Here is a 26,861-nt window from a genome sequence, read left to right as displayed (position 1 = left end):
GCCTGTAATGAGAGTCTGGGAGCAGATAATGCATCTGGGATTTAATGGAGGAAGGATCTTTCTGTTTAAAATGACTCATTTAGACTTCTAGAGGCCCATACATTTTTCATGACCACAATTTTCTCCCCCCTCCCCACACTTCTCCTCACTGAGAAATACTAGTTCACATAAGTGCTTACAGCTGTTTGGTTTAAGTGATTCATTAGGCTTTTGTTAACCTGGTAAGTGAGTGTTTGGGAAACCGAAAAGTGCAACTGTTTACAGCAGAGGGCTTAATCCCCCACTGGAGTACAGGCAGACCTTGAGGTATTTAAAAAGCGGACTGAAGAGCAAAGGGAAACTACTTAACTGCCTGGGACCTATCAATACTTTCTACATTTTTATCTACACAAGTGCATATAAGGCTTAATGGCTGTGAGGCTGTGAGATGTTGGCCAAGGGATTTGTCTGCAGAATGAAAAATAGCTAAAGCAACACTTTCAGCTGAACAACAGTACTGATGCTCTCTTAGAAAGGCGCTAACTGTTACTTTTTGTTATATTAGAAAGATAAAAGGCTGTGAAGGGAATTTTCTTAAACACCAAGGCATCTGAAGAGAAAGAGCACCAGTGTCAAAACTTCAAACATTTCTAAACATCTCCAGGTTAAACAAATTCTTGGTAAGGCCATGTAAGCACATCTGACAATTCAACATGTTTGAAATATTAATACTGTTTTCAGCCTTTGACTTAAGAGCATGGCTTCAAACCAAAGTGAGAGATGTGTTTTTGTGCCACTGATTTAGAAGATAACAGGAGATCTAAAATATCCACCCAGCAAGCAACAACCACCTGTCTGAGAATATGAAACTAATGCAGTGGCGTTATAAACTGCAGTTCATCAAGTGTCCACTTGGGGCAGGCTGTGAAAACATCAGAAACCACATACACACCCATTCAAAAAGCATTTTTTAGAACTCATTTTTTCCAGCACTTTATTTTTGAAGTTATTAAACCTATGAGAGTAGCCTATGTAAATAGCTTGTTTGACTGACAGGCTAACAGCTAGCTACAGTGACCTCACAGATACTCCATGTATAAGACAGTCTCATGCCACACATCCACACAAGCAGCAAGTGCTAACTACTCTTTCCCTTGAGTATATTGATTTTAAGCTGCAGTTAAACCAAGCACCACACAGCTGCAACATGAGATATTAAGACTGCAGTTCCACTACCTGCAATGGTCCAAAAGCTCTGTCTTCAAATTCTCTTCAACAGATGATGATAAACACGATGCGTTTGGGCTTAAAAGGAAATTAAAAGTCAGCTAAATAGAAACTTGATGAGGTTTTCACCAGCTTAACAAGACAGATGGTTTTCATAGATCTGCAGGCTTCATAAATCAACACTCTTTGCAAACAAGATATCTTTTAGACATTAATATTGATTTAAACACCAGTAACGGCTAAATGGCTAGCCTTTAAATTATCTCTGGCTTGTTTAAGTATGTAGCATAATGAGCGTTATATTGGGCTGGGACAGTAATAAATTGACTCAGGAATATTATTTAAATGTCAAGTCATCTTACGGCCTCTTTTACTGCATAGGAAAAGGTCAGAGCCATAAAGAACACAACACACACAGTCTCCTTCTCTCCCCTTTCTGTTTTCCACAAAACCAAATCATGCAAGGCCCAATTAAATTTCAAGTGGACAAAGCCTGCAGACCAGACCACACCCAATCACGGTGAGTTATGACACTGAGATGAGGTTTGGGTGGGGCAAAGTGAAAGGAGAGAGAGGAGGGAGAAGTGCTGAAGATGTATAACCTTGATTCAGTCACTTGATACACCCAGAGAGGAAGGCGACCAGAGGGAGAAAGTCAGAGACCACACCCTTTCTGTTACTGAAGCAGGAGAGCACAAGAATGAAAACATCTGATTTGCTCTGATTTACCAGAAACACGCTTTACTCGATTCGCCCTTCAGTGTCACCAACACATTGAGTCACCCTGTCCATTTCTGCAGCAGTCCTACAGAGACATAGCAATTCTACATTAACTGATTGCCTGCAGCGTTTGCTACATTAAACCACGGCTTTCAACATCCTTCTTTTCCGATGCAAATTATGAGGACTGTAGAAGAATCAAGGTGGCAAGAAATGCAGAGCAAGCAACTCCCCCGTAAATTCACTTCCTGCAGTTGACACCAGGTTTATGAAGTGCTGCATCTAAAAGCTATCACTGTAATTCTATGCCTGCATCTATTAAAAACACTCGGATACAGGAGGGATGGTTTGATGCCTGTAAATGTACAGTCTTTTCCTTTTTTTTCCTGTTTGGAGGGCCTCCCATCAGGGAGAACGTGATGACAGCTTGCCATTTATGTTAAAGAGATGGAGACATGTTGGGAAATATAATACTCTATTCCAGTTTTCCCTGGTTGACTTTAAGGATGTTTTAGACACAGGGCTACTGAGGTGTGCGAAGAAGTTCTGCTCCCCTTTTAGACATTATTCAGCTGAATCTGCACATCTAAACGGTAAATGTCAGGACCAAAATTAGACATCAAGAAGTTCCTGCTAGTTTTCCCAGATTTGTTTCTAATGGCTTATCATGAAATCTCTCTTCCCAAAGACCACACACACACTCAGCATCCATTTACAGTCCACAGAGAAACACCGTTTTTGTTTCACCACTCTGGCCCACACAGTTCAGATGCTGGCATTGCTAAAGCGCTGCCAGAGTGTATTTTTGTTCAATGGTGAAGCTCATCCAGCGTCAGATGACAAAGGGAATTGAGGCAGAAAGTGATTTCACCTCCAAGTTGAATGTATTATGAATAATGAAGCGTGTGACCTAAAATTTGCAGCAAGCACAGAGTCATGGCAGGAGTGCTGAGTGAACTGAAGCTGTCAGATGGGCAGAGAGAGAGAGAGAGAGAGAGAGAGAGAGAGAGAAATAAGCAACCAGACATTAGCCAGACAGAAAGAAATAATGTAACAGAGAATTAAGAGGGTTTTCAGACAAAATACAGAACAGATGTGAATCAAACCAAACTGGGAGTCCCACTTACTCCTACAGCAAGAATGAGAATTAACATCCAAGCATGCCAGCTTATGTTTTTCTCCCTGTATGTGCACTCTGTTATGAGCTCTGATATCCAACACAATCCAGTGAAAAGCTTTGATGTATTCCTGCGAGAAAACCTTCACTTACTCTACTCAAACACACAGAGGGGCAGTGGGAGAGAAGGTTAAGAGGAAGCTTGTAAGAGGAAGAAAGAGAGAAGGCACATTTACATGAAGGTGTTTCTCAGAAGTCTATTGATCCCCAACCACGCCCTTCTTACTCTCTTTATTCCTGATGGGAAGCACAGCGATGAGGCCATGATGAATAATTGACGTGTAAATGCTCAGTCCAAAAAAAACTGACCTCCACAGAGCATGACTGGCAAGGGATGCATCTGAGGACAAATTGCTTGAAAATGCTTCTGTAATCGTTTTTATTCATCGTCTCATCCAGCTGTGATCTGTCACTTTTGCACATTATATATTCAAGTTGTCTCTCCTTCTCGCCAAAGTGTCCCTTGAACTATGTACTGATATGATATCATCCATATGATGACAGTGATGACAAACTATGACTCAACTGATGCTACTCCTGCCCTCAAATGTCAACCAGGAGAAAGTAGGTCAGCAGTAAAAGGTGTCACACGCACATAGATCACCCAAAGTGGTTATGAGCTGCCATGACCACCATGAAGGGTAGACCAGTATACAGTGTCAGGATGCAGCTTGAAACCAAGTATAGACATGTCATACAGATTTTGGATCCAGGACAGGAATACAAGTGCTTTGAGGACCAAGCGTATCACTGTTACACTATATGGAAACTCATACTGTTGCCCGTGTGTTGCATCAGAGCTGAGCTGGTTGACAAAGTAGCTTCTTGGTATTGGGAGGCCTGGGTATCATGCCAAAAATGGATAGTTTCTGAGGTGCACCCCAGTGGGATATGATCATTTCCGCAACCATGTATGGCTTCCAGACTGTACGGCCTGCAGTGAGGTCAACTGGCATCAGTGCTTTAGCACATGCTTATTCCAGCTATACTTAATAATTTATAGTTATTCCATTCTATTTAGCATTTATTCCTTATTTATTTGTACTTCCTATTACTCCTCTGATATTACGTCTTCCTAGGTAAAGGCAACTGCAATGACCAAATCTCTCCTTGGATAAACAAAGTATTCCTGGTTGTGATTCTGATTTTCACAACCTGCAGTAGATATAAAATAGATATAGAATTCAGTTTATACTCTAGGTTTGAGTCAAAAAAGGAAAATGATTTCTTTGTAAACTGTTGAGTTTACTAACTAAAAATTGTCTTCTGGGTACCTGAGTAATGACAGAATCAGCTGTTTGGCAAAATTTTCATTGGCACAACCCACAAACTCAGCTCTACTGCTCAACCCTCAAATGCACGCTCTTTACAAATGTGGCACCATTAAAAAGGAGAACAAACAGGTTTTCCAACAGTATAAGGTTTATTGCCAAAAAATATTGCTATAACCTGAGTTAAAGGTAAGCGTTTTGCCCTTTTGTAGGCAGATACAGGGTGCCTAACTGCCCTTATATGGGCAAAAGCTGTAAGTTTAACCACTAAAAAAAATGAAGTATAAAAAAACTCTCCCCTTTGTACAGTGTTTGCAGAAATAAGTTTTTAAGACCAAACTATTTCTTTTTGAACCAGACTGCAAACATGTTTATTAATTCTGTAGAAATCATATTCTTCTGTTTGGTGTGTGTGTGGTTTTCAGGGTTTCTCCAGCCAGCCTCAGGTGGACATTTCAAGAACTGCAGTTTCTGTCACTTCCACATGAGCTTCATATTTTAAGAGCAGGAACTGCAGCTAGGTTTAGAAGTCTAAGGAGGTTGGTTGCTGTATTAGAAAGACTTATTAAAAGCAATCAATCCGAGGACCAGCAACGGCCTTTAGCTTGGCAAAACGCACCCACCTGTCAGTCAAACTAGCCACCCTCCTAATAATGTCAATTTATGCATATCTCTTAGACCATTTTTAAGAACAAAACAAAAACTTCCTCCACTTAAATGTGTGTGAATAAAAGGTGAAATATTCAGACAGAGACTGTTAAACAAGGCTGTTAAAACAAACAATCCTTAAATATCCTTGACTCCTGAAGCAAGTCTCATGGACATTTCAGGAACAACAATTTCAAGCACTAGTGCAGCGGGTTGTAGCTTGAATTGAAACAAACATTTTAACCTTTTCTTAAATAACGTATTCATTTAGCTAATCATTTCATTAAAAAAATGTAAGACATGAATCAGTGATGAAATTAAGCATTGGTTACAGACCTATGGTTCCATTCTAGATGTTACCTTAAATAACATCAGTGAACCGGTATAAACCGGTAATGACACCAGCTATGATCTGTTTCAAAGGGTAGATTTACATCAAACTTTAAGACGGTGTCCTCACAGCAGATGTCACCCTGTGAGGTTCACTGTGTTGAAACTTGCTTTGAGGACAACATGACGTCCACAAACAAGACAACTTATCTGATTAAAGTGATTTTAGTGTAATGAAGTGTTAAATCAAGACTCTCAATCCTTGATGAATCATGCCACACATAATACACACACACCACAGTATGAGCACAACAAACTGCCAAGCAGGTACTTCACAGGAAGCAGTTATTAAATCTGAATGGCTTTTGGTAACCAGCTGCCATAGTGGAGTGATGACTCTGGGCTGTTCAGGAGCCTTTGTCTAACAGACAGCTTTGGTAAATTCATGTTTGAGTGTTTAAAAGAGCTTATTTGGCCAAAGACGGATATTATACATTAAGGGTCAGCTGAGACTACATGTGGGTGTATGTGTGTGTGTGCGGCTCTAGCTTATCCGAGGTAATGCAATGAAGGCCATGGCTCCATTAGGACTCCCTTCCTGCAGAATCCCATCGTACCACTCCCAGTGGAGAGACAGAGAGGGAGACAGATAGGCAAGCAGATACAGAGAAGCAGGAGAGACACAGACAGAGAGGCGGAAGAGAGACAGAGGAAAATGTCAAAAGGCTGCAGTGAAATCTGACCTCCTGGCACATCAGGATCTGAGTCTCAGGACCTGGGGTGTGGAGGAGGGTGGGGTAGTCAGGGAAAAGGGGGGAGGGAAATGGGAGATAACGTGGGATGACAGCCAAGAAGTCAAGAGAAAAAAATGGGGTAAAGAGTCAACCTCTCTTTTTAAGGCAGTGAAGTCTTTTGGGGATATTAATATGAATATTTAAAACTGGTTACATTTGTCTTTCAGCTGGATTCAAACTTTTATCTTAGAGCTGAAAACTTACAATAGATGAATCTCATCTTTGCAGCAGTTACAGCATCTGACTGCAGTGGTCATAAAACTTCAGTCCTAGACTGATCTCTGCAAACTACACTTTAAAGTATCCAATATCACCCCACATCAGAGTGAACCAGGATACAGGCATATCTGACAGAGTATGAGGTCTCTGTGTCTTTCAGAGAGACGAATACACAAGAGAGACTGCAGTAAGCATTGGAACCAACCACAGCTGCGAGCAAATGCTCAGTGACACAGGCTGGGCGAGCACAGAGACATGGATACACAGACACTTGGTGAGGAAGAAGAAGCTATTTTTCTCCAGGACAATCACGCGAGAGACCAGAAGTATTTATAGACCTGCAACTAAAAGAGCCTCATGTCTCACTGCGTCCCTTTGTCGCTTTCTCTTTTGTCTCAGAAGCATTGATCTGTTGTTTCTGTCTATCTCAGCATTTAGCTGCAGCTCATTTGAAGTTTCCTTTTCCTAGAAGTGATGATTTCCATTACTCATGCATCTTTAGCACAGATCCTCCAGTATCAGCCCACTGAAATAACTGTACACCTACATTTCCATACATCTCTGGTTAAATACTCAGACTGCAGCGAGTTAGATTTTTCTATATTCATACATTGATATTTCTGTGCCAATTCTGGAGATGACTAGAGTCAATGTCCAGTTAATTCATGGTGAAATGGACCAATAAATCAAAAAGAGAAGAAAGGAAAGAAGCACTGAAACAAGAAAGGAAACCTTGCAGGTAAAACAGCTGTTGCTCCCGCTAGCAAAAAATTTAAATATGCCTCAATATTTCTGCTAATAAATTTTTGGATAATGACATTAAATGAAATCAGTAGATGTGATGTGGAAAAGGAAGCACAGAGTGACAAACTAACAGAGACACGTCACCCAACTCTTGAAGCTTTCTTAGTTGCTTAGCTCATCGCTGTGGTTTTACTGCTGCACGCAATTCACTTCAATCTCATTGCCCTCAACAAATTAAGGGCCACCAGCAGGGATGACATATTTTAGTGAAAAGGAAAAAGAAGCTCCTTTCAGCTTCTCACTCAAAGTCAAAGTAAGTTCCATCTAACTGTCGAACGAATCGTTATCTAGCCAGATAACCAATCTGATTGATATCAACAAAACTAGATGTGACCGAACCTAAGGCTAAAAGGTAATTCAGTATGGACCTGGGCATACCAGGCAACAAAACTTCCCCCCTAAAATGATTGATGTCGCTTTGCATCTGCTGGTTTTGTAAAATGTCTCATTTTTGCTAACATGCTAGCAGTAAAAACTTAGCTAGCAAGAATGAGGCTAAGTCAGGATTAGAGTTTGTAAGATTCTCACTGGAAAAAAAAAAGAAATCATATCAAGTGTTTTTGTCTTGTTTTCAGTGGAAAATGTCTTTTTAGACTTAATATGAGCCACATTCAACTAGTTAGTCCAGAAAAATGCCTTGTTTGAAGGTCTTTAAATACAAAAACAAGGTCTGAATTGCTTGTAACACGTAAAAAAAACCTGCCAATGAAACAAGAGAAAAGTAATTTGTATTAAGACAATGTTCTAGTTTGCAGTCATTTTCAAACAATTTTTTTAACTTGTTTCACGCAATTCGGACCTCATTTTTGTATTGAAACAACTAAAATAAAAGACATTTCCTGGACTGATCAGTTGAATATTGCTCATATCAAGAATAGTAAGACAATTTTTACTTAAAATAAGACAAAATGCTTTACAAAATTTAAGATTTTTGCAGTATAAAAACTAAACTTTAACAACAAAAAACAACTTTAAAGGAGGAAAATTAAGTATGTAAATGAAGCTTTGTTGAGCACTGTAAGGATTGCATTTTAGGCTGCCTTGTGATGACTGGACTAGGACTACAGCTGGGAAATAGCCATAAAGGCTAAAGCTGCCCCTTTTACTGTACAGTAAATTAAAGGTCACTTGCAAATAAAAAATAAACAAGGGTTGATATTAAGTGCTTGATAACAGAAATAAGCTTTTATTGCTTGTGGATTGGACGCTGAGGCCAGTTTTTTCACTTGTTTCTCCTGATAATAACTCTTAGTGAGGACTTAGAGGCTCTTACAGACTAGTCGTGTACATTGCACTGTCCTAAACAACAATTTCCCCCTTTATCCATGTGTTTATACTGTGTTTGTGGACCACTGAATTCATGATACCAAGTCTACCTGTTTGACTTCTGTGGGTCTTAAGTAAACAACTCTGAAATCTTTTCCACACCAAAATAAGAAAAATGACAATCTGTACACACCCATGCCTATTTGATAAGAGGTCTAACCAGAGAAAATAAGAAAGCAGAGCCATCCGTAAGAAGAGGGCGACAAGAACAAGATCATTCATCACAACTGCCTACTTGAAATCGATCAGTAGGGCTAAGTTGGAGGCACTACTTGGGGCATGACATAGATCTGCAATATTAACTGACTCTTCCCCTGCACCACCCAGGCGCCTCAGATAGTATAAGATCTTTGCCTTTGTAAAAGTTGCAAATGAAAGGTTCCTGTTTACACCGTGTGGTGCTGAACTTAAAGAACAACCTCCTGGGAGAGTAGGAGTATGAGGAAAGTCTTGTATTTTAACTTGATGTGGGTGAGGTTATCATTTATCTGTTTCCAGCACACATGCTGCTTTAGCTGCCAAAAGTAGGATGAGAAATAGAATTAAGAAAAATACAACAGCTTGGATTCCAGAGGTAAGTGGGATGACTTCACAGTAGACAACTCTGCCTCCATGCTTTGAGATACGTTAAGATGTCAAAATATAAGACAACACACTAATGTAACAAGTATAGAGTGTAAGCTTGTACTCACTTCAAAATTAAAATCACAAGTTCTGAATTCACTGGAGATTTTTCAGTTTTCATTTACAAAAACAGCTCATTGCATCCCAAGCATGTGAGCACAACAGCCCCACCTCAAAAGAAGATACTTAAGTGTGTCTATGTGTGTGTGTGTGTGTATGTGTGAGTGTGTGTGTAGCACTACAGTCCATTACTGAAATCACATTAGCCTGAGAGAGTGCACTGAAACAGGAAACGGCCATCTACCATACCCTGACTCACCCTGACTACACAAACACTCTACATCCCCACATCTAGATTTTTACACCAAACATTTTATATACAACTTTATGATCCATATTTATGAACATGTATCACAAGATAAAGTCAGATGCTGTGATTGCAAGAGTTTTCCTATCAGGCTTGGGTTACAGGAGTAAATTAACTTGTTAAAATGCAGCGCAGCCTCACCAATAAATTCATGTGGTGAAGTTTATAATGTGGAGGACAGGGAGGAGGAAGAAGCAATGTCAGAATTTCCTCTACACAAGGACAGAAAGACTTACTGGCAAACCAGCCCAGCCCTGAGAGAGCGCATATGGGTACACACAGTGCACACACACGCAAGTACAGTCTTTACCATGGAATACATTAAAACAGAAAGAGTAAACAAGCCTTTGAGGATGGCTCTCTGGCAGAGGGATGAAACAGACCAACTGTTAAAATAAACAACAGAGTGAGAAGAGCTCCTTTGACTACTTCTGGTATGTAATTTTAGGTGTCAATGTAAATATGACGACTCCTCAAAATCACACACACCTTCTTTCCACCAGGCTGAGGAGGAAACATCTAGAGCTGTATGAGAAGATGTAAACATACCTCACTGAAGCTTGTCAAGTGATAGTAACTAGTGGAGTCAATGCAAGTCTGGTGCTGTTTATTTTGACGGCCACAACAACTGGAACAATTGGCCTATTTTGGTGATATCACCCTGAAGCTCATCACTTTAAGTCTCTTATCAAACAGATGGTCTGTAGCCTGCAGATAAGCGTGTTCCCATTTGAAGCTAATTCAAAGTCAAATCAATGCAACATCTGAGAAAATGTATCAGATCGCCTGCTTAAGCACGGCAACGCCTTTCACTGCTCTTCCTCAGCATCAGCAGCGGTGCGGGCTGCTCTTTACACGGCTGACTGGGCCAGTCAATGCAGAGAGCAGGCTGCGGACAGACACCCACCTGCCGTATTCGGTTCTGGTGCAGCGGTGGTGGAGGTCCACCCTCCGGGGTTGTGTTGCTCGAAGAGGCCAGTTTCAGGTCACAGTTGGAGCCGCCGCTCCTTGAACGACTGTCTTCGGGGCTACTTGACATTCTGTCTCGGGCTGGCTGCTGCTGCTGTAGGCGTATCGGTCACTGAGGGTCCTTCTGCCGGGTGCAAGGTGGATTTCTGTGCGGGCCTCACAGTCCAGAAGGATGGGCAGGGCCCGGGATCATCCTGCAGCAGGAGACACAGCCTGTTATTAAACGTGTTAAAATGTTACACAGAGATTCTTCCAGATTGTGGAAGCAAAACGAGTGCTCCCTCCGTTCAGGGATGCTCGCGGTGTGTTGCTGTATACTTGCGCGCGTGTGAGTAGAGAAATGTGAACGCGCGTCAAGATGCGCTTCCCCGAAACTCCGCAGGATGCGTGCTGCCTTCACGTGAAGTCGGAAACTTGGTCTTAACTACTTGATTAGCATAATGAATCCGAGAAACAGTCTTCTGACACACCAGTTCCTGATAAAATGGGTTTTGTGCGAAGGTAGAGCGATGTTGAAAGAAGCGTCTGCAATGGTGTTGGTGTTTTTTGATAATAGGTCGCTAATTTGGGTTATAAAATCAGTTTACCATTGTTTTGGCAAGTTTCAACGCCTGTTACAGTAGAGTAATTTGGCTACCGTATCAGGTTTACTCGTCTCTTTGAGTGCCATAAAGGAGCTCCACTAACACATAAGAATCGTGTTGTAAATTCTCTTAAAAACTGTACAATGACAAAGTCCTATAATGACCGAACCAAACAAGGACAGTGAACGCATCGACTGTAGTGCGCTCCTGTTTTGCTTTGGTGCCCCCCTCCCTTTGGTGCTCCTTCTGCAGCATTAGTCGCTTCAGACGGAAAAGTTAACAGTGCTGTGCCTGATTCAATGAAAACTGTATAGTTGTTTACACGACTATGGAATCATGGCAGCTCAGGCACGTTGCGTTGAGCTTACATAATCCAATCTCTCTCTTTCCTTTACGCCCCCACTATGGCCTGTGTGTCTTCACTGAGCTGCAAATTTAATGAAGGCTGACAGGAAAAAATCAATAACAATGTCCTGGAGACATATAAAAACCAGGCGGGACTCCTGCTGAGGAGGTGAGGCGGAAGAAGAGGTGAAAAAAAAAATCATGTTGATCAAAAAAAAAAAAAAAAAAAAAAAACTTGTTCAGACAATGTTTACATTACAACCACAGTATTCCAAGACTGATATGCGAGCTCATCTTTTCTCATTATGCACTTGAACTTATATAACACAGAATACATTTTCTGTTTTTCTGACTACAAGTGTTATTTTCACTTACAATCACATTCACCCATTCACACAGTGAAGGCAGAGGCTGCTACAGTAAGGGCCCATGAGTACCCACTAGTCCCATTTAAACACATTCACACTGCTGAATGACAGAAGGAGCATTTTGGGATGCCTTGCTCAAGAATACCTCAGCATGTGACAACAGGATCTGGGACCAAAGACCCCGACTGAGTACCACTGAGCCACCCCATAGGCCTGTGTTTGGGTAAAAATAAAATGATTTCTAATTTCTGCAGAAGGAAATATTCCAATGAGGAGACATGCTGATATTGTGGCAGCAAGAAAAAGCCCATAAAGCTAATGCCAGTGTTTGGTTCTTCTTCCACAATCATGCCTACATTTCAGACATGAAACACAAGCACTGGTAAACTGCAACGGATAAATGTTTGTTTCACTGGTCTTGTCTATACATTTCTTTGGTTAGTGTGCCATCATCACATGGAAAGATTTTAAAATGTCCCTTTTTGTTTGTAGACCATCCTCAAAAATTTCCAGTAGACAGTCTGAAAGCAAATTGAGAAAAGCAGGCCTCAGATAAGGAGATTTGGGTTTCCTAAAATAAACAGACCAACTTCAAAGCTAGATAAGCCTCTATTCTAATATTGAAAAATAAGTCTAAAAAGTACATTTTAATGTCAAGCAAATACAATTAAAGTTGTGTTTATCAGTTAAAAAATGGGCTGGGTCCAATAAACCTCAAGGTGACATGAGGGATCAAATGAAAATCCTGCCTATGAGTCAGTCTGCAGGTTGTTCCTGAGGGCTCTTTCTCTTTGCACGTCTGTCGATTATGTCATAGCAATTTTACCACTTACTTCAGACTTTTCTCTGAAATGCTTTTACCCAATCAGTGTGAATGGCTGCACACAGACTGCTGAGTAAGCTAAGGGGCATGATGACTCAGCCAGTTTAGTAGAAATATGTCTTTCACACTGAGTATGTGATCGATACTGATGCTATTCTTAAGATGTGCAACACTGCCCTCTATTTTCAGTGAGTAGTATTTCATGGCAGTTGCTGAAGCAATGGCAAATCGCTTTGGTGATTTATATCTCAAGATGGAGCCAAGAAGCAGCACACACAATGACTGCTTTGCAACCAAAGAGTGAACCAAATGATTCAGTGGGATAAGCTTAAATACCAGACAGTTATTATAAAAAAAATATTTTATTAGACGTCTAACTATATTTTACAATCAAGATATCATTTAACTTGTTTAAGATAAAAAAGCAGCACCAGAACCACCAAGAAACATTAACACTGACAAACAGGACCGAAACAAATGGTGGATAACAGGTATAAAAGCTAGAAGTAAAGAGTCTGTGAGCCTTTTTTCATTGGGCAGAGAGCTGGTCCAGGTCATCATGGCTACGGCTGGAGAGGTGCGCCTCGAGAATTTCTCCAAACAAGTTTCTTTTTAGCAAGTTGTAGGCCATGGGCAGCAGCTGCTTGATTACTTTGTGGAAATACTGTGGAGAAATGTGAAATCAAAGATGATTGTGAAGGACTGAGGTAAGGAGCACCTGCAAACACAAGCGCAGAAAGGCAGTGAAGGAAATACAGTTGAGGACTTTTATGCATCACTGTGTGAGACTCACATGGGAACCATAACAGAAGAGATCCATCCCTAGCTCATAGCCCATGCCGTAGTCACACTCATCGTTGGCAAATTGAACAAATGTTATCATCTCCTGGAGAGGTCCAAAGGCTTTGACACGCTCTTCGTCATTCCGGGCTTCAGCAATAGTTTTGCAGATCTTTTTCAGACCGGCTATGTGTGGAAGAAGAAAGAAGAAACAATAGGTCAGAAAAGTGGCAAAAGGTGGAGAATAGCTACAATAATAGTACAGGGCAGTATCTTACCATCAGTTTCAGGTAGTTCTCTGTATCCTACATCATTCTTATCTACAGGAACAACAATGCCAGCTGTGTGAAATGTCTTGGTGACCACCTATAAAGGATTCATTCATGTCGTTAACAACATGCACAGTACAGGAGTGATCGATATCTGCACGATTTGAATATGCCATGAAAAAGTACTTAAACTTGTTTCAGAAATAGTGGTAGCAGCTGTATTTAAAAGTTGCACATGATAATAAAAATGGTCTTAACGCTGAACTGCAGGTGAAGTTTCACAGCTGTTGATGTTCTAAAAAACGGGATGTGTGTACCTCCTATAAACCACTGTGAATTAGGTGTTGTATGAAAGACAGCAGAAAATTTTAACAACAGGCACATCTCTGAATTGAATTACAATAGCATGTAAAAGTTAATTTATTTCAGTAGTTCAACTCAAAAAAAATGAAACGTATGTATTATATAGATTCAGTATACACAGAGCTAAATATTTCAGGCATTTCAACCAGACTCAATGCAGCCTTTTACCAAGACATTTCCAGGTACCTCATGCTTCCTTCTGCTGAAAAGCTTTATGGAGATGCTGATTTAATTTTACCAGCAGGACTTGGCCCCTTCCCACACTGCCAAAAGCATCAAACACTGGTGAAATTACCATGATTTTACTGTGCTTGATTGGCCAGAAAACTTTGAGACTTGAATACTGTGGAGAATCTCTGGGTCTGTGTCAAGAGGAAGATGACAGACATCTGACCCAGTACCGTAGTCCTGGTGGTAGCTGTTATCAAAGCAACCTGAGTTTTTATAACACTTCAGCAGAGCCACAGGCTGATCACCTCAATGTGAAACTGCAATCATGCGGTAATTTATGCACATGATGCCCCAACCAAGTTCTGAGAGCATATCAATGAACATACTCTGCAGTAGGCCATTTCTGTAATCATTTTTTAATTGGTGTGATGTAATATCCTATTTTATGAACCACTGCATTTTGGGTTTTCTTTAACAGTAAGCCACAATCATCACAGTTCAAATAAATAAATGCTTGAAATATTTTACTCTGTGTAGATTAAATTTATAAAATGAGTCTCACTTTTTGAATTGAACTACTGAAATAAAATAACTTTGACATGATATTCTAAATTATAAAGATGCATCTGTAATCCTGACAGGATGTCAAACTTGGTTAAAAACATGAATATAAGACAAAGCTATTTTAAAGAAGCTCCAGAAACTGCATGTCCTTAGTGGAAATGCAGCATTAGTTACCTTCTTGTCCCTCAGCTTCATGCCTTTGGTCTTCTGCTCCAGAGACAAACCAAGCTTCTCAGCTCTGTCCCTCAGCTGTGTCTCTAAGCTTTCCAAAGCATCTCCGCCCTCTTTCTTGCTGCCTCGATCTTTCCTCCTCTTTAACAGATGCAGACTGGGGTAAGACAGAAAAGGGGGAAAACATTAGGAAAGATAAGATGTAGGGTATTTGATGTTAATGTTAGGAGCAAGCAGGAAGTGCAGCGTTAGTAATCAATTTATTGAACATGCACTTTAAGATGACAGCATGGTCGTACTCACAGGACAGCAGCAAACACATTGTCACCCATCTGTGTAATAGTGTAGCCTTTTTTTGCTTCATTTTCCCCAACAAAAGAAGGCAGAGAGTCTGGGGTATCTCTGTAATTTTTGAGGAACACTAAAGTTTAGTAAATCATGTAGACTTATGTGCATTTCTAGTGTTTCCACATAAGCATCATTAATGGCTCATTCAATTAAAGCTTAAACCCTTAGAAACAAGTCATATCACTAGTAGAGAAATGATATAGTATATCTGTCTTCAGATAAAAAAAAATGTGTGTAGCTCACCTGTAATAGCCAATGTGGTATTGTCTGTCCTCATCCCCGTTAAGGATGGTCTGAAATTCAGGGGGGTCATAAAAGTACCTCCAGTGAAGGTGAAAGTTGGGGCTAGCATTTTTGGAGTCTTTGTGAGCTCCAGCCAAGATGTCAAAGGGACCTACCAGTTGCAACCCCAGTGTGTCCTTCAGTGCACCTATTAAAATACGAAGTATAAGTATATGGACACAATTTAACAAAGTTTGGGAGCAGCAATCTATACAAGTGTTGTGGGCTGAGAGGATTTATGACAACAAGAAAACCTTGAGATCAAATATAGATGCACCATAAGACAAACACTTGTTTTATTCATCAATCTTGTTTTCCCAAATTCCAGGCCTGTAGTGTATACTTTTTATGAATGGTCTTGTAGGACATTTGTTCATCTAACCCTTTGACCAAGACTTTCTTTTGTCTAGGTCAGGTCTCAAACTGATTTTTTATTCATCTCCAGGCAGAAAATTGATTAAATGAACCCTCTGCCCAATAGTGCTGAGGTGACACAACACAGGGTTACTAAAGTGAGCTTACCACGAGGGCTGTCGGGACAGATCTCCTTACAGAAGTCCCAGAAGTGGTACAGGTCCTCCGGCATTTGAAGCTTGTATTGTTCAAATATCTCATCGCGTTGCTCTGAATTCACTTCTGACATTGGCACTTCTTTGGACTCATCTGGACGGGATTTCTTCACCTCTCCGTTGCCTGTACCCGATTCCTGTGAAGGGTTTTGCAACAAATTCATGTTAAAGAAGCAAGGTTTGAATGTAAGACATGGAGACTCGGTGATGATCTAAACCCAGTGGCAAGAGACTGATACAGGTGGATGCTACCAACTTAGAAGTCAGAGAATTGTGAGAAAAACAAGATAGATTATCAAAATTGTGTGCCTGAATCCGACACAAAAAAACTAAAAACCCCTACAAAGGACTCGTGACCACCACTTCATCACCCTCATACAGTAAGGATTTATAAAAAGGTTTTTACATGAAACGGGTTTTGCATACGGACCATGCATACCTTGTCTTGTAACCGCTACTGAATGCATTGAATTTCACCCAGGATAAATACACTATCTATCTACCTGTCTTTTTTTAAGAATAACGTTTTAGCTGTGATAGTACTCTACATTTTTCGGTAGTGGAGTATAGCTAAAGGAGAGCATACAGCTCTCATGCGAGCCAGTTAAACAAGCTACACATTCATAAAAATACGCGTGTGAAACTTGGCTATTGAACATCAGTAGTTATAACAATTTGATATATCGCCATTGTGGGAACCACGAATCAAATTGAGGCACCCAGCGTTTCTCTACGGACCACCTACTGCTTGATATGACTCCTCTGGTTCTGAAATACTGTGCAGCGGCTGGATTTAGAAAATAAACCGACATTTAAATGTTACTGTATGGAAATTAGTTCACTGTGAACATAGCTGAACAATCAGCTTTGTGGTTCAGTCAGCAGTGCTGCTGCCATGTTGTCGTCTGACCACTGCTGCTCAGACAGCGTGCCAAACACTTCTGCCCACAGCGTTACACCAAAGCTATTTCGGTGCTACTTTGACTAAATCAAGCGCAGTTCTGAGCTTTTGATACTGACTTCGATAGATATTTCAACAGCCAACCGGAGAGAGGTTAAACTCCAGAGAATTACCTGACTGGATTTGGGTTTTCTTTTTGCGCGCCCTGTCATTTTCTTCCTCTTGTTTCTACGACGCTTCTTCTTCTGCGAAATTCACCAAACTGCAGCTGCAAAGTCTCACTGCGCATCACTGCCCCACAGAGGCTTTGGCTGTGAACTGCAGCGCTGTTCTGTATTGATCAGTGCAAACGTTAAAACTATATATCTGAAAAGTGTGAAGATAACTTCAAAAAATAAACCGTATAGTTGATACAACTGAGTGTATGCTGAATCTTATGTTTGTTCACTTCAGAAATGGTTTGAAACACGAATCATCTATCACAGTATTTTTTTAATTTAGTTTCATCCATTGATTATACCAAAATGAATATACAATATACGGCTTCACCCAAACTTGTACAGTAAGTGGTCCTTTTAAACTTACTCATTTTATCGACAGTAGACTTAGGGATCATCATAATATTGTAATACAAATTATTTTTTTCCCTATTTTATTCAGACTGACTTGCCATTTTAAGCGAAAAGCAATAGAAAAATGCTAAGCATGTCTCATTTAATGAACCCATTTTGTACTTACATACATTCTTCAAATGGTATTGTGGCCCCAAAAGTATTTGATAGAAAGAAAATGTTTTTTTTCAATAGCACATAATAGTCTTGAAATGTGTCTTCACTAGCAGCGTTTGATGCAACACTTAATGATGAAGAAGTATAATAGTTTTCAACCAAGTTCAGCAGAGAAATGAAATCTTAAGGAAATTTGCTCAATATGTCCTGGACAGTACATGACTTCACTTTCATCACAGTAGGTGTCCAACATGAGACTAACTTTAAGTGATGTATTACTTTTAACTTTTGAACTGTATAGATAAGTTTGTATGAAGAGATTGATAAAAACACACTGCTTTATTAAAACAGGTACCTGGAGACAGTTCCAAAATCAGTTTCTAGCTGAGTGGAGACCTTGCACTTGCCCATGACTGTGCTTCATGGTTGGATGAGTAGTCTCCTTTTATGTGAATAATTGTCATTACAAAAGAGACACAGATTAGAATACCTCAGTGTACATATTACCTTAGATGACAAGCTTTTTATTACATTGTCTATGCTTACTGCAGTGCAGAGCAGAAAACAGACACTCACTTAAAGTAACACTCTGGTATGATTTTATGTTGCAACATGATGTCCATATATACAACCAGCAATTTTGTATGTAACATCCTTGGTATGCATTAAGTGCACAATATAACGGAAACCAGTCGTACCTGAAGCATAACTTATATTACAGTGTACAGGAGAAAATCTCACTGAAATTATTTTCAATAAAAGTTCATGTGTCAGTGGGAAGGTATGTCCAAGAAAAGATGAGGAAGAGGTATATATGAGTAGAACTTATGTGCCTCCCTGTGCGCCGTCCTCTATTCCTCTTTATGTGGCTTTTCCTCATCGTCTTCATGAGTTTCAAGAGAGACACTACAAAAACTATTTTCACTGTCTTCAGTGGCGTCTCTGGCAAGCTGCATCCAGTTTTCTCTGTTCTTTTTACACCCAGTCAGGAGCGGGGAACACGGTTCAAACAGCGACGAAACAGCCTGAGGGAAACGTGGACAAGCAGTGTGATGATCAGAGTGATGGGAGGATACAAATTATACATAATTATACAAAAAACAAGCAGAGAAAAAACACACCTTATAGAGTGGATAGCAGACGTCATCTATATATTCAACCTGCAGGTATGGCAGACGAGTGCTGTTCTCTCTGTTCATAATGCCCTGATAAAGACAGAGTGTAAGCTTGCTGTTAGAAGGGACCTTTCATACAGGAAAGGTCAGGTGTAGTTAATCTAATTAGACATTAAGCTGTGTTTTGGGGATTTTCAAGAGGAGCATTAGCGACAGGAAAGCCTCTAAAGAGACTTGTACATTTGGAAATGCTTCCTAAGATGTGACCTTTGACTTAACTAATGACCCAAACATCACCCTCAAAAGAATCACAAGTTTAAAGTTTGAAATAAAGATTGAAAAAGCAGCTGTGAGCTTTCCTTCATTTCCTCTCTACTGTATTCAATTATGAAAGCATGATTCTTGTTTCAGGAAATAGTAAATTAATCTTTCAAAATCTGTCTTCAATTCCACAAACAAGAAAGCTCACTAGACAGAATCCTGCTCACAAGACTTACAACAGGTTTGATTTTGAACTCCTCTTTCTCTCTGTCCCCTTGTGCAAAGAACTCGGTTGCAACCAGGTTGGCGATCTGTTTAGAGAGAGAGATTATGAGGTTTAGTATAACTTAGTTGATGGTGTGAAGTGTTCAGATTTTTGAAAGAAAAAACAGCAACACCTACCCGTTTTTGTTCTTTCCAAGGCTTTGTGATAGCAGAAAGGTCACTGGCTGTCATCAGCATTGACCTGTTGGGTGAAGAAATCTCTTAAAGGGACAGCTCCTCTCCTGTCTACATCATAAACTGTAAAATGATGATGTTACTCTCACCTCAGTAAATCTCTTTGTTTCTCACTCTTCCAGGTTACTTTACCTTTCTTAATGAGACAAAAGAACTCATTCTTTCTTCTAAAAAGTCAAGCACAAAAACAAAGAAATAAGTGACTCTAGAAGAAAACCAAAATGCTTTACCCACAGCTACTTTGATTTATAATTAAACATACTCCATAAAGACAGACAGGTCAGTGGCGAGGATGGCCCTTTTGATCATCTGTAGTACAGATCTGTGATCCTCTGGAGAGAGACCGCCGAGAATCTGACTCCCCTGCGAAATGGGGGAGGAATAGGATTGAAACAGTCAAGCACAATATTAAGGGGTGTGTGTAAAGAGCGATGGCTGTCTACATTTTCACTTAAAGGGAATTCTGGTGAAGTCTTAGTGAATATCCCAAGAGATCACAGATTTGCACAGTCAATGCTACACTGCAAAAAATGAAATCCAAGCATGTGTTTGTTCTATTTTAGTAAAAAAAAAAAGTATCTTATTAATTTATTATGAACCATATTGTTCTGACAATGCAATGCTATGATTATTCATAATAATAAAACAAATAATCATTTGAAATTTAAATAAAACAATGCTTTTAAACACTACCAGCTACTAAAATATACATATTTAATGCTAGGCTTGGTTTAAGAACAAATTAAAAGCAAAGAGAAGCACACTTGGTCCAACCATGGAGCAAGCAAGATTCAAGAGGAGTTATCATAAGAACTAAATTTAAACAAATGGAGGACTTCCTGCCAACACAGGGAACTCAAATATTGATTCAAATGAGTTGAAATGAATTAATAAATGACAATATAAATGGGTGAGCTCTTACAGTGTTGCTCAGGATGAAGAGGCACAGGTTGTAGTGATGATTTTCCAGAGAAGAGTGCCCATAAAGTTGAGCCAGAGGCTGCTGACTCCTGAGAAACAGACAAATTAAAACAGCTCAGTGTAAGAAAGCAGGAGATGAGAGTTAGAAAAGAGAGGAATTTTAAAAAGTCTAATTAAAACATTTCCATGACTGAAAAAGGATGAAATATGGAAGAACATGATGTTATGCTCACCTTTCTATGTAAGAGTTACTGACTCCTCGGTGGTCAATATCATGACACAAAGTGGATATCATCAATGCTAAAATCTCCAGACGTGAAAAGATTTTCTGTAATAAAAAATCAAACAGCGATGGAAAAATTAATTGATGGAAAGAGATTCTATAGTTATTTCAGTGCTTCTCTTCATTAAACCTGTTCAGTATATTTTAATCTTTTTATTTTTGGCGACTTGTCTAACAGTGAAAGAGAGACAGAGAGAAACTACAGTATAAGGGCACCAAAGGTCACTCAGGTTTAGACCCAGACAGCATGATTGATCCCCTTGATAAAGCAGATAAGAGGGTTTGTACAGGTCTAAAATTATTCTTGTTCCAAATAATTAAAGCGGCTGTTCAACCTGAGAACCCCCAGTCCTCAGGTGGCTCATCCACAATCATTAGATGAGCTGAACTATAAACAGATCAAGCTGAGCAGACATGTATCAAAGAGAAACACCTGCCAAGTTATGACTGTTCCACAGAGGTCAGTGTAGAGTCGGACAGCGTCAACTGAACTGGCACGTTATTTATAGTGATACACCACCACAGACAATATTTATGTTTGGGCTTCATGGTTGAAGACTGCCAGCTCAACCAGTCGGGAACACACTAACCTGGAGTTGGTCAGTTGCCATGAGAATCGCAAACATGCTCTGAGCAGTGCTAAGTGCATGGCTCCAGTTGTGATAAGGCACGCTGTTCCTGTAACCACGTCTCACAGTCAGGACCCACTGGCAGAGACTCTGGGAAAACAGACAAACGGCTTTTAAATGACTATTAACAGATTTGATAATGCCTTGGCCATTCTATTCGACAATAGCGACATTAACGTCTTCCAGAGAGTCAATTGTTGTTATCAAGCCTGTATTGCAGCAAGTCGTTACCTTGTAATCAATGTTAAAATCCTGCACCAAGTTGAGGTCAAGAAACATCCGAACAGTGGCCTGAGTGGTCACATCTTCTGGCACGCCAAAACTAGAGTAATTAAAATCTAGGATATGCAGGGATTCAGCTGAGGGGATAGTGGCCTCCTAAAGAGAAACAAAGAAGAAAGACCAGTGATGACACAAAAAAAAATAGATAAAAGGCTGAACTAACTAACTGCAATTACAGGTTTTATTTCTTTGTATCCTACACTATGACCTCTGCCACTCACAGGCGGTGACAGCTGCCAGTCGAGAGATCTGACTTGGCAGAGTGTTCCATGTGGGTTTGTACAAAAGCCAATTAATCTGTTATGTGTGTTATTTGAGGTTTCTGATGGACTGACAACACAACAAAGGGAGGAGCAATACGAGAGTGATGTAAGGTGACTCAGAAGAACTGTAGAGTAAATAATCATGTTAAGGGACAGAGAGAGAGCTTCTCCTTTGCTGAAAATCACCTGCAATGTTTGGACTTCTTGCTCGGCTGCTGCAATGTGATACGCAAGCACCTGTCGAAAAAAAAGATGAAACACAACATTTTGAGTTTTAAATATCTGAAAGTAGGTATCTAGGCTGCAAAAGAAAGAGAATAAGGCGGTCACCCACCTCCTGTGTGACCTCAATACTGGCTCTCCTCTCCTCTGTGATCTGTACAGCTTGAGCATATTGCAGAGCTAGGCCGCAGTACACAGCCAGGTCCTCTAGTAGGCGCTGATCATATCTGTTAAAGGCCTCCAACTCATCTGAGTCTCTGCACTTTTTGCCCATAAGTTGGCACACCGCTATTTGATGGTAAAGAAAGGAAAAGAGAATGATAGATAAGGACATTTCTCCTAAGAATCATGCTACATGCTAATCATGCGTCATTATGTATCATTATGAACTGTTGTGAGAAACCTTAGAGGTCTGTGTAAGAATGAGTCTTACCAATAACATCTTCAGACCTCTCATTTCTGACAGGGCAGCAGATCAGACTCTTCATCGATTCCTCACAACTTTCCGACATGTTTAGTGTTTCCATAGCTAACATGGTGCGGCGGGCGTATGACTGGTCAATATCGCTGATGTCATGCTCCCTGAAAAATGACATGGAACCATTAAGAATGTGTAAAACATCAGATGAAACATCAGTGAAAAGTATCTGGCAAAAATGGGTCAGCATTACAGCCTGGCCACAATCAGTCTTAAGCTTAACAATATACAGGTGGTACCTCCTGTAGATCTGGCAGGTAGCTCCAAGCTCTTCACACTCCAGGTGGATCACTCTGGAGAATGAATCCTAAAATAAAACCATCAAAGGGACAGAAAACACCAACATCAGGAGAGATACTAGAAGATGTGAAATCACATGGGGAAAATTGATTCAAACAGAATAATGCACCTTGTCCTGATCACTAGGGATGAAGATGGTGCAGTACTGAGCACGTGTGAAGGGCATGATCGTGGCTGCCATCTTACTTAGCAGAACTTCAAAGGAATGGTGCTCCTTTGATAATACTTCAGCCATCTCTATCAGGGCCTGACACACAAACACAGACATACGTATATGGGTTACATTAACATACATCCACAAACATGTACACACAGAAATGCACAGAGTTTTTATATGATCTGGTGTATTCTTACCTGACTTCTTTTAGCTTCCTGTCTTGAGCTCTCGTACAGCTGGACATTATCCAAGACCATTCCCAGCACATCCATGTGATTAGACAGCACCTGGAGAAGAAGAACCTCCAAATTAACCAACATTTTTTTTTCTAAGTCAATGGACTATTAATATAATATTAATATTATGTAATAATATTTGCCACACTTTTTTCTCCTAATGATAAAATAATAATAATAATAATAATAATAATAATAATAATAATAATAATAATAATAATAATAATAATAATAATAATAAATAAGTATATAAATATAGTAAAATATGATAACAGGTAAATAATAATAATAAATAAAAAATAAAACAATGACATAAAAAATACAAATTGTGTGCATGGGAGGTCAAGACATTAATGCATGCATTCTTTTTTGCAGGAAAAAAAATTGGAATTAAAAGAGTTCACTCAACAAAGCTCTGCCCCTCGCATTAAATTATATTAGTTCTACAGTGTGATGGCTTTTTATACAACAATTTTCCAAGCAGCAATTATAAGAGTCAGTTATTATACTTAAGTCCCAAAAGATGGTTGTTTGGTTAATTCTATTCATCCTTTTTCCCCCGCCAGCACAAATAATTCTTGAAACAGCAGATAACTGTTTACATGACATTGCAGAATAGCTACTCTGCATTTATTATATTTACCTATATGCATATTCATTGTGCAGCCTGGAAAATAAAAAACATGGGTGGCTAATAATAGGATGAGTAACAGGATGTTTATTTATTCTACCTGAAATTACAGAGTTGTGTAATGAGCAGTATACAGTAGGTGAGTGCTTTTACATTTGCATCCCTGTAGCAACAGTTCCAAACCATCCATGCCTCACCTTTTCATCCATGTTAGTGAAAACAGAAATGGAAACATCAGAGCCGTGCTTCTTGTTGATCATAACCACAACACCAACCACCTGTGCATAAAAAAGGTATAGATGTTTAAATTGTTGTAACACCATTACATTTCAAAAGGAATGGGGTTTTTCATCTCTGACAAATACAATTATTTACAACTGAATGCAAAAAAAGCACCAAATGTTACCTCTCCTCTGTGGTTCTTGATGGGAATGCTCAAAATACTCCTGATCTTTGATGACTGATCATCAGCCATTCTGAATCTGGGGTCCTGAATGAACAACAACAAAAAAAAGAGGATGTGTCAAATGTCAAATGTTAAACATTTGACATGTGTGTATGCAAAACATGTGAAATGCAACATCTTGGGCACTGAGATTTTTATATAAGAACTCAGCTCTGAACCACAACACCACCCATCAGTTGTAGACCGGAATGCCCTCACGTCTATGTGCCTCCTGTGTCCCACAAATTACAAAGAATTAGGCCTTCCCTTATGAATCCACACCCACGCTGATTGGGATTACCTGGTGAGCAGCTCTGCCAGGTGTTGGCACCGACTACTAATCCCATTGGTGTTCAAGCCAAGTAAGTGTGGGGCCCATACCTGTCTATAAGCCTTCCCTCTGTATGTGTGGGTTTATGCAAGGAAAGGGACAGGCTAGGAAGTTGTAGGTAACTTCACTGCCTCTATAATCACATGCTAAATCTGCAGGAGACTTCTTTTAAAGGATTAGGAGAAGGTGCGTCATCTGGGATTCCCTAACACAACCCCACCCTCCATGTAAAGGCCATGTTGTGATCTTAAAACAGCTAATCAGGAAATGTGACACATATTGAGGTTAGAGCTCCAAAATACCTGTGTGGTTTTACAACTTGTGTGCACAGGTTTGTCAAAAGGTTTACCTCTGTTACATCTCTCAGATTCATAGTTAAGCCTGAAGCCAGTACACATCCCATGATGCCCTTCACCAACTCCATGTGTGCATGGTTGCAGAGGTTCCTTTCACTTAAATTCCCCAGCTCCATCAATGCAACAGCCTCTTCTAATGTGTTCTTTCCATCACAGTCTTTTTTCACCAGAGAGAGGCAGCAACCCTCTGCTTCCAGCAACTCCCCAGCGTGCAGGACAGCCCCATGGCAGAGCTCTCCCACAGAGCCCATAGAGCTGAGACCTTCTCGCAAGAGCTCCATCGTCCATGGGCACCACTCGCCTTTTCCGCAGGCTGTGGCGATGGGATGCTGAGGTTGAGGAGGGGAGTGGGATAATTCAGGGGAACAGGGACACGTAGGGGAAAGAGGGAGACAAGGAGAGAAGGTGAAGCGCGAGGAGCGAGGGGAGAGAGGGGAGTGACAGCCCACAATATCAGGACTGAAACAATCGATCCACTCAGAGGCAACACGGTTGAGAGTGAGGGGTTTGAGCTTGTCTGATGTAGATGAAGCGTTCAAATGTAAGCTGGTGAGTGGGGAGGAACCTCTGCGACTGGGGCCAGCTTTCATGAGCAGGCCGGAGTGATCTGAGGTGCTCTTAGGAAGCCGAGGCAGCTGAGGAGACACCTCTGTCAGGCCACTGACCCTGGAGCAGAAGACACCACAGTGAGGACATCACTGACAGGAAAAGCAACACTCCAAATGTTCAGTTTACAGTACAACATCTTGGCTGATGACATCAAACTTAAAGGGACAGAAGACTCTTTTATATATTGTTGGATTTTCAGGGAATATAGTTGTGTCATTTTTTGAGCAAAGAATGCTACATCTGTAAACATGAGAAGATAGGAGATAAGAAATAAGACATACTTTAATGGGAAAAAAAATGTTACAGCAGCTTGGAGGAGACAGGGGAATACCTGAATAATGTACTTCCAAGGTTAAAATAAAACAGGGGAATAGGTTGACATAAAAAAATAATAATAAAGAGTCAATTATGACTTTTTTTGTTGTGTTTTATTAAAGCTATCACTTCATTACTATTTTCTAATAATCCAACTCAGCCTCTAAATGAAGTGAGTTTCCTCCTAAGAGATAGAAACCAAGTATTTCCTCAAATTAAACCATACAATGTTTTTTTCACCCTTGTAGTTTTGTTTGACTCAGAGAGGCCACTTTTACAGGATTTCACATGGTAAAACCATCGTCTATTACTTACACGGAAGCTCTGCGTAAAAAGTACTCTCTAGTGAAGTCAGAGTGGTCGTCCAGCCATGCCTCGACCTGGTCCCGCTTCATTCTGTCCTCGAACCTCTTTCGACGCGACTTGGAGCGCGGGCTCCACAGCGGGGAGAAGAACCAGCCCATGCCCCTCATCATCAACGGTTTCGTCTCTTTGTCTTTACTCTCCTCAGCCCTCCCAGCAGCGGCTGCAGCAGCATCAAAGGATGCTCTCGCTGAAGTCGCACCTTCAGGCTCCATGGACTCCAGCACCTCAGATTGCAGGCAGGGCATCCCCTCGCTCAAATAAAGCGAGAAAAGGTCCACTAAACTCAGTTTGAGGTTATCAGAGTCACCTCAGAGAAACACGTGCCATGTGGAGGAGCCCAGACAGACTACTGAGCTGAGCCAGAGAGGAGAGGAGTGCCTCTGCCCGTGGAGTCCGTGGAAAAAGCTCGCCTCAAGGTAATCCCTTGACCTTTATTAAGTCCATTTGGCGCTCCTGGGGAATTCTTTATATGGGACTGATT

The 26,861-nt window shown here is 40.4% G+C and overlaps 3 protein-coding genes across 6 annotated transcripts in view; all 3 read right to left on the bottom strand.

The window, feature by feature from the left end:
* The window catches only part of ank2a (ankyrin 2a, neuronal), an 83,299-nt gene extending 72,486 nt beyond the window's left edge, over positions 1–10,813 (bottom strand). For all 4 annotated transcript variants that reach the window (XM_074686547.1, XM_074686564.1, XM_074686555.1 and 1 more), the window contains exon 1: positions 10,394–10,813. In XM_074686547.1, the coding sequence (XP_074542648.1) occupies positions 10,394–10,525 (132 nt within the window). In that variant the 5' untranslated portion in view covers positions 10,526–10,813. The remainder of the gene's footprint in view (positions 1–10,393) is intronic.
* Positions 10,814–12,943: 2,130 nt separating this feature from the next.
* hpf1 (histone PARylation factor 1) lies at positions 12,944–17,270 on the bottom strand. The gene is made up of 8 exons (XM_074695774.1): positions 17,167–17,270; positions 16,046–16,229; positions 15,485–15,671; positions 15,197–15,295; positions 14,897–15,050; positions 13,634–13,721; positions 13,369–13,541; positions 12,944–13,239 (listed from the first exon to the last, which is right to left on the bottom strand). Exons 1-8 carry the CDS (start codon positions 17,203–17,205, stop codon positions 13,105–13,107), a joined length of 1,059 nt encoding a protein of 352 aa, XP_074551875.1. The 5' UTR covers positions 17,206–17,270; the 3' UTR covers positions 12,944–13,104.
* Positions 17,271–18,394: 1,124 nt separating this feature from the next.
* On the bottom strand, positions 18,395–26,625 carry pde5aa (phosphodiesterase 5A, cGMP-specific, a). Its single transcript, XM_074695928.1, has 20 exons — positions 26,330–26,625; positions 25,084–25,756; positions 24,365–24,448; positions 24,156–24,236; positions 23,289–23,378; positions 23,044–23,181; positions 22,874–22,941; positions 22,590–22,738; positions 22,269–22,444; positions 22,121–22,171; positions 21,621–21,767; positions 21,351–21,479; positions 20,711–20,805; positions 20,479–20,566; positions 19,819–19,919; positions 19,646–19,723; positions 19,500–19,563; positions 19,334–19,408; positions 18,843–18,926; positions 18,395–18,746 (listed from the first exon to the last, which is right to left on the bottom strand). The coding sequence occupies exons 1-20, from the start codon at positions 26,623–26,625 to the stop codon at positions 18,573–18,575; spliced, it is 2,841 nt and encodes a 946-aa protein (XP_074552029.1). The 3' UTR covers positions 18,395–18,572.
* Positions 26,626–26,861: the final 236 nt, after the last annotated feature.

Source organism: Halichoeres trimaculatus, unplaced genomic scaffold (genome assembly GCF_033239565.1).
Source record: "Halichoeres trimaculatus isolate MK-OKI-2021-1 unplaced genomic scaffold, fHalTri1.1 fHalTri1_scaffold_2, whole genome shotgun sequence".
NCBI lineage: Eukaryota > Metazoa > Chordata > Actinopteri > Labriformes > Labridae > Halichoeres > Halichoeres trimaculatus.
The sequence above is the reverse complement of the archived record's forward strand: the minus strand, read 5'-3'. Positions and strand labels throughout refer to the sequence as shown.

Bases quoted from the DNA above. Each gene is read 5' to 3' on its own strand.
- hpf1 (XM_074695774.1), bottom strand. From the start codon at position 17,205: ATGACAGGGCGCGCAAAAAGAAAACCCAAATCCAGTCAG. The intron at 16,230-17,166 runs GTAATTCTCTGG...AACCCTTCACAG, and splicing joins GAAAACCCAAATCCAGTCAG to GAATCGGGTACAGGCAACGG. The intron at 13,240-13,368 runs GTGAGTCTCACA...ATTTCTCCACAG, and splicing joins TCTTCTGTTATGGTTCCCAT to TATTTCCACAAAGTAATCAA.
- pde5aa (XM_074695928.1), bottom strand. From the start codon at position 26,625: ATGCCCTGCCTGCAATCTGAGGTGCTGGAGTCCATGGAGCCTGAAGGT. The intron at 21,768-22,120 runs GTGATTTTCAGC...GTTTCTCTTTAG, and splicing joins AAGAAGTCCAAACATTGCAG to GAGGCCACTATCCCCTCAGC. The intron at 20,806-21,350 runs GTTAGTGTGTTC...TTTTTATTACAG, and splicing joins TGGCAACTGACCAACTCCAG to AAAATCTTTTCACGTCTGGA.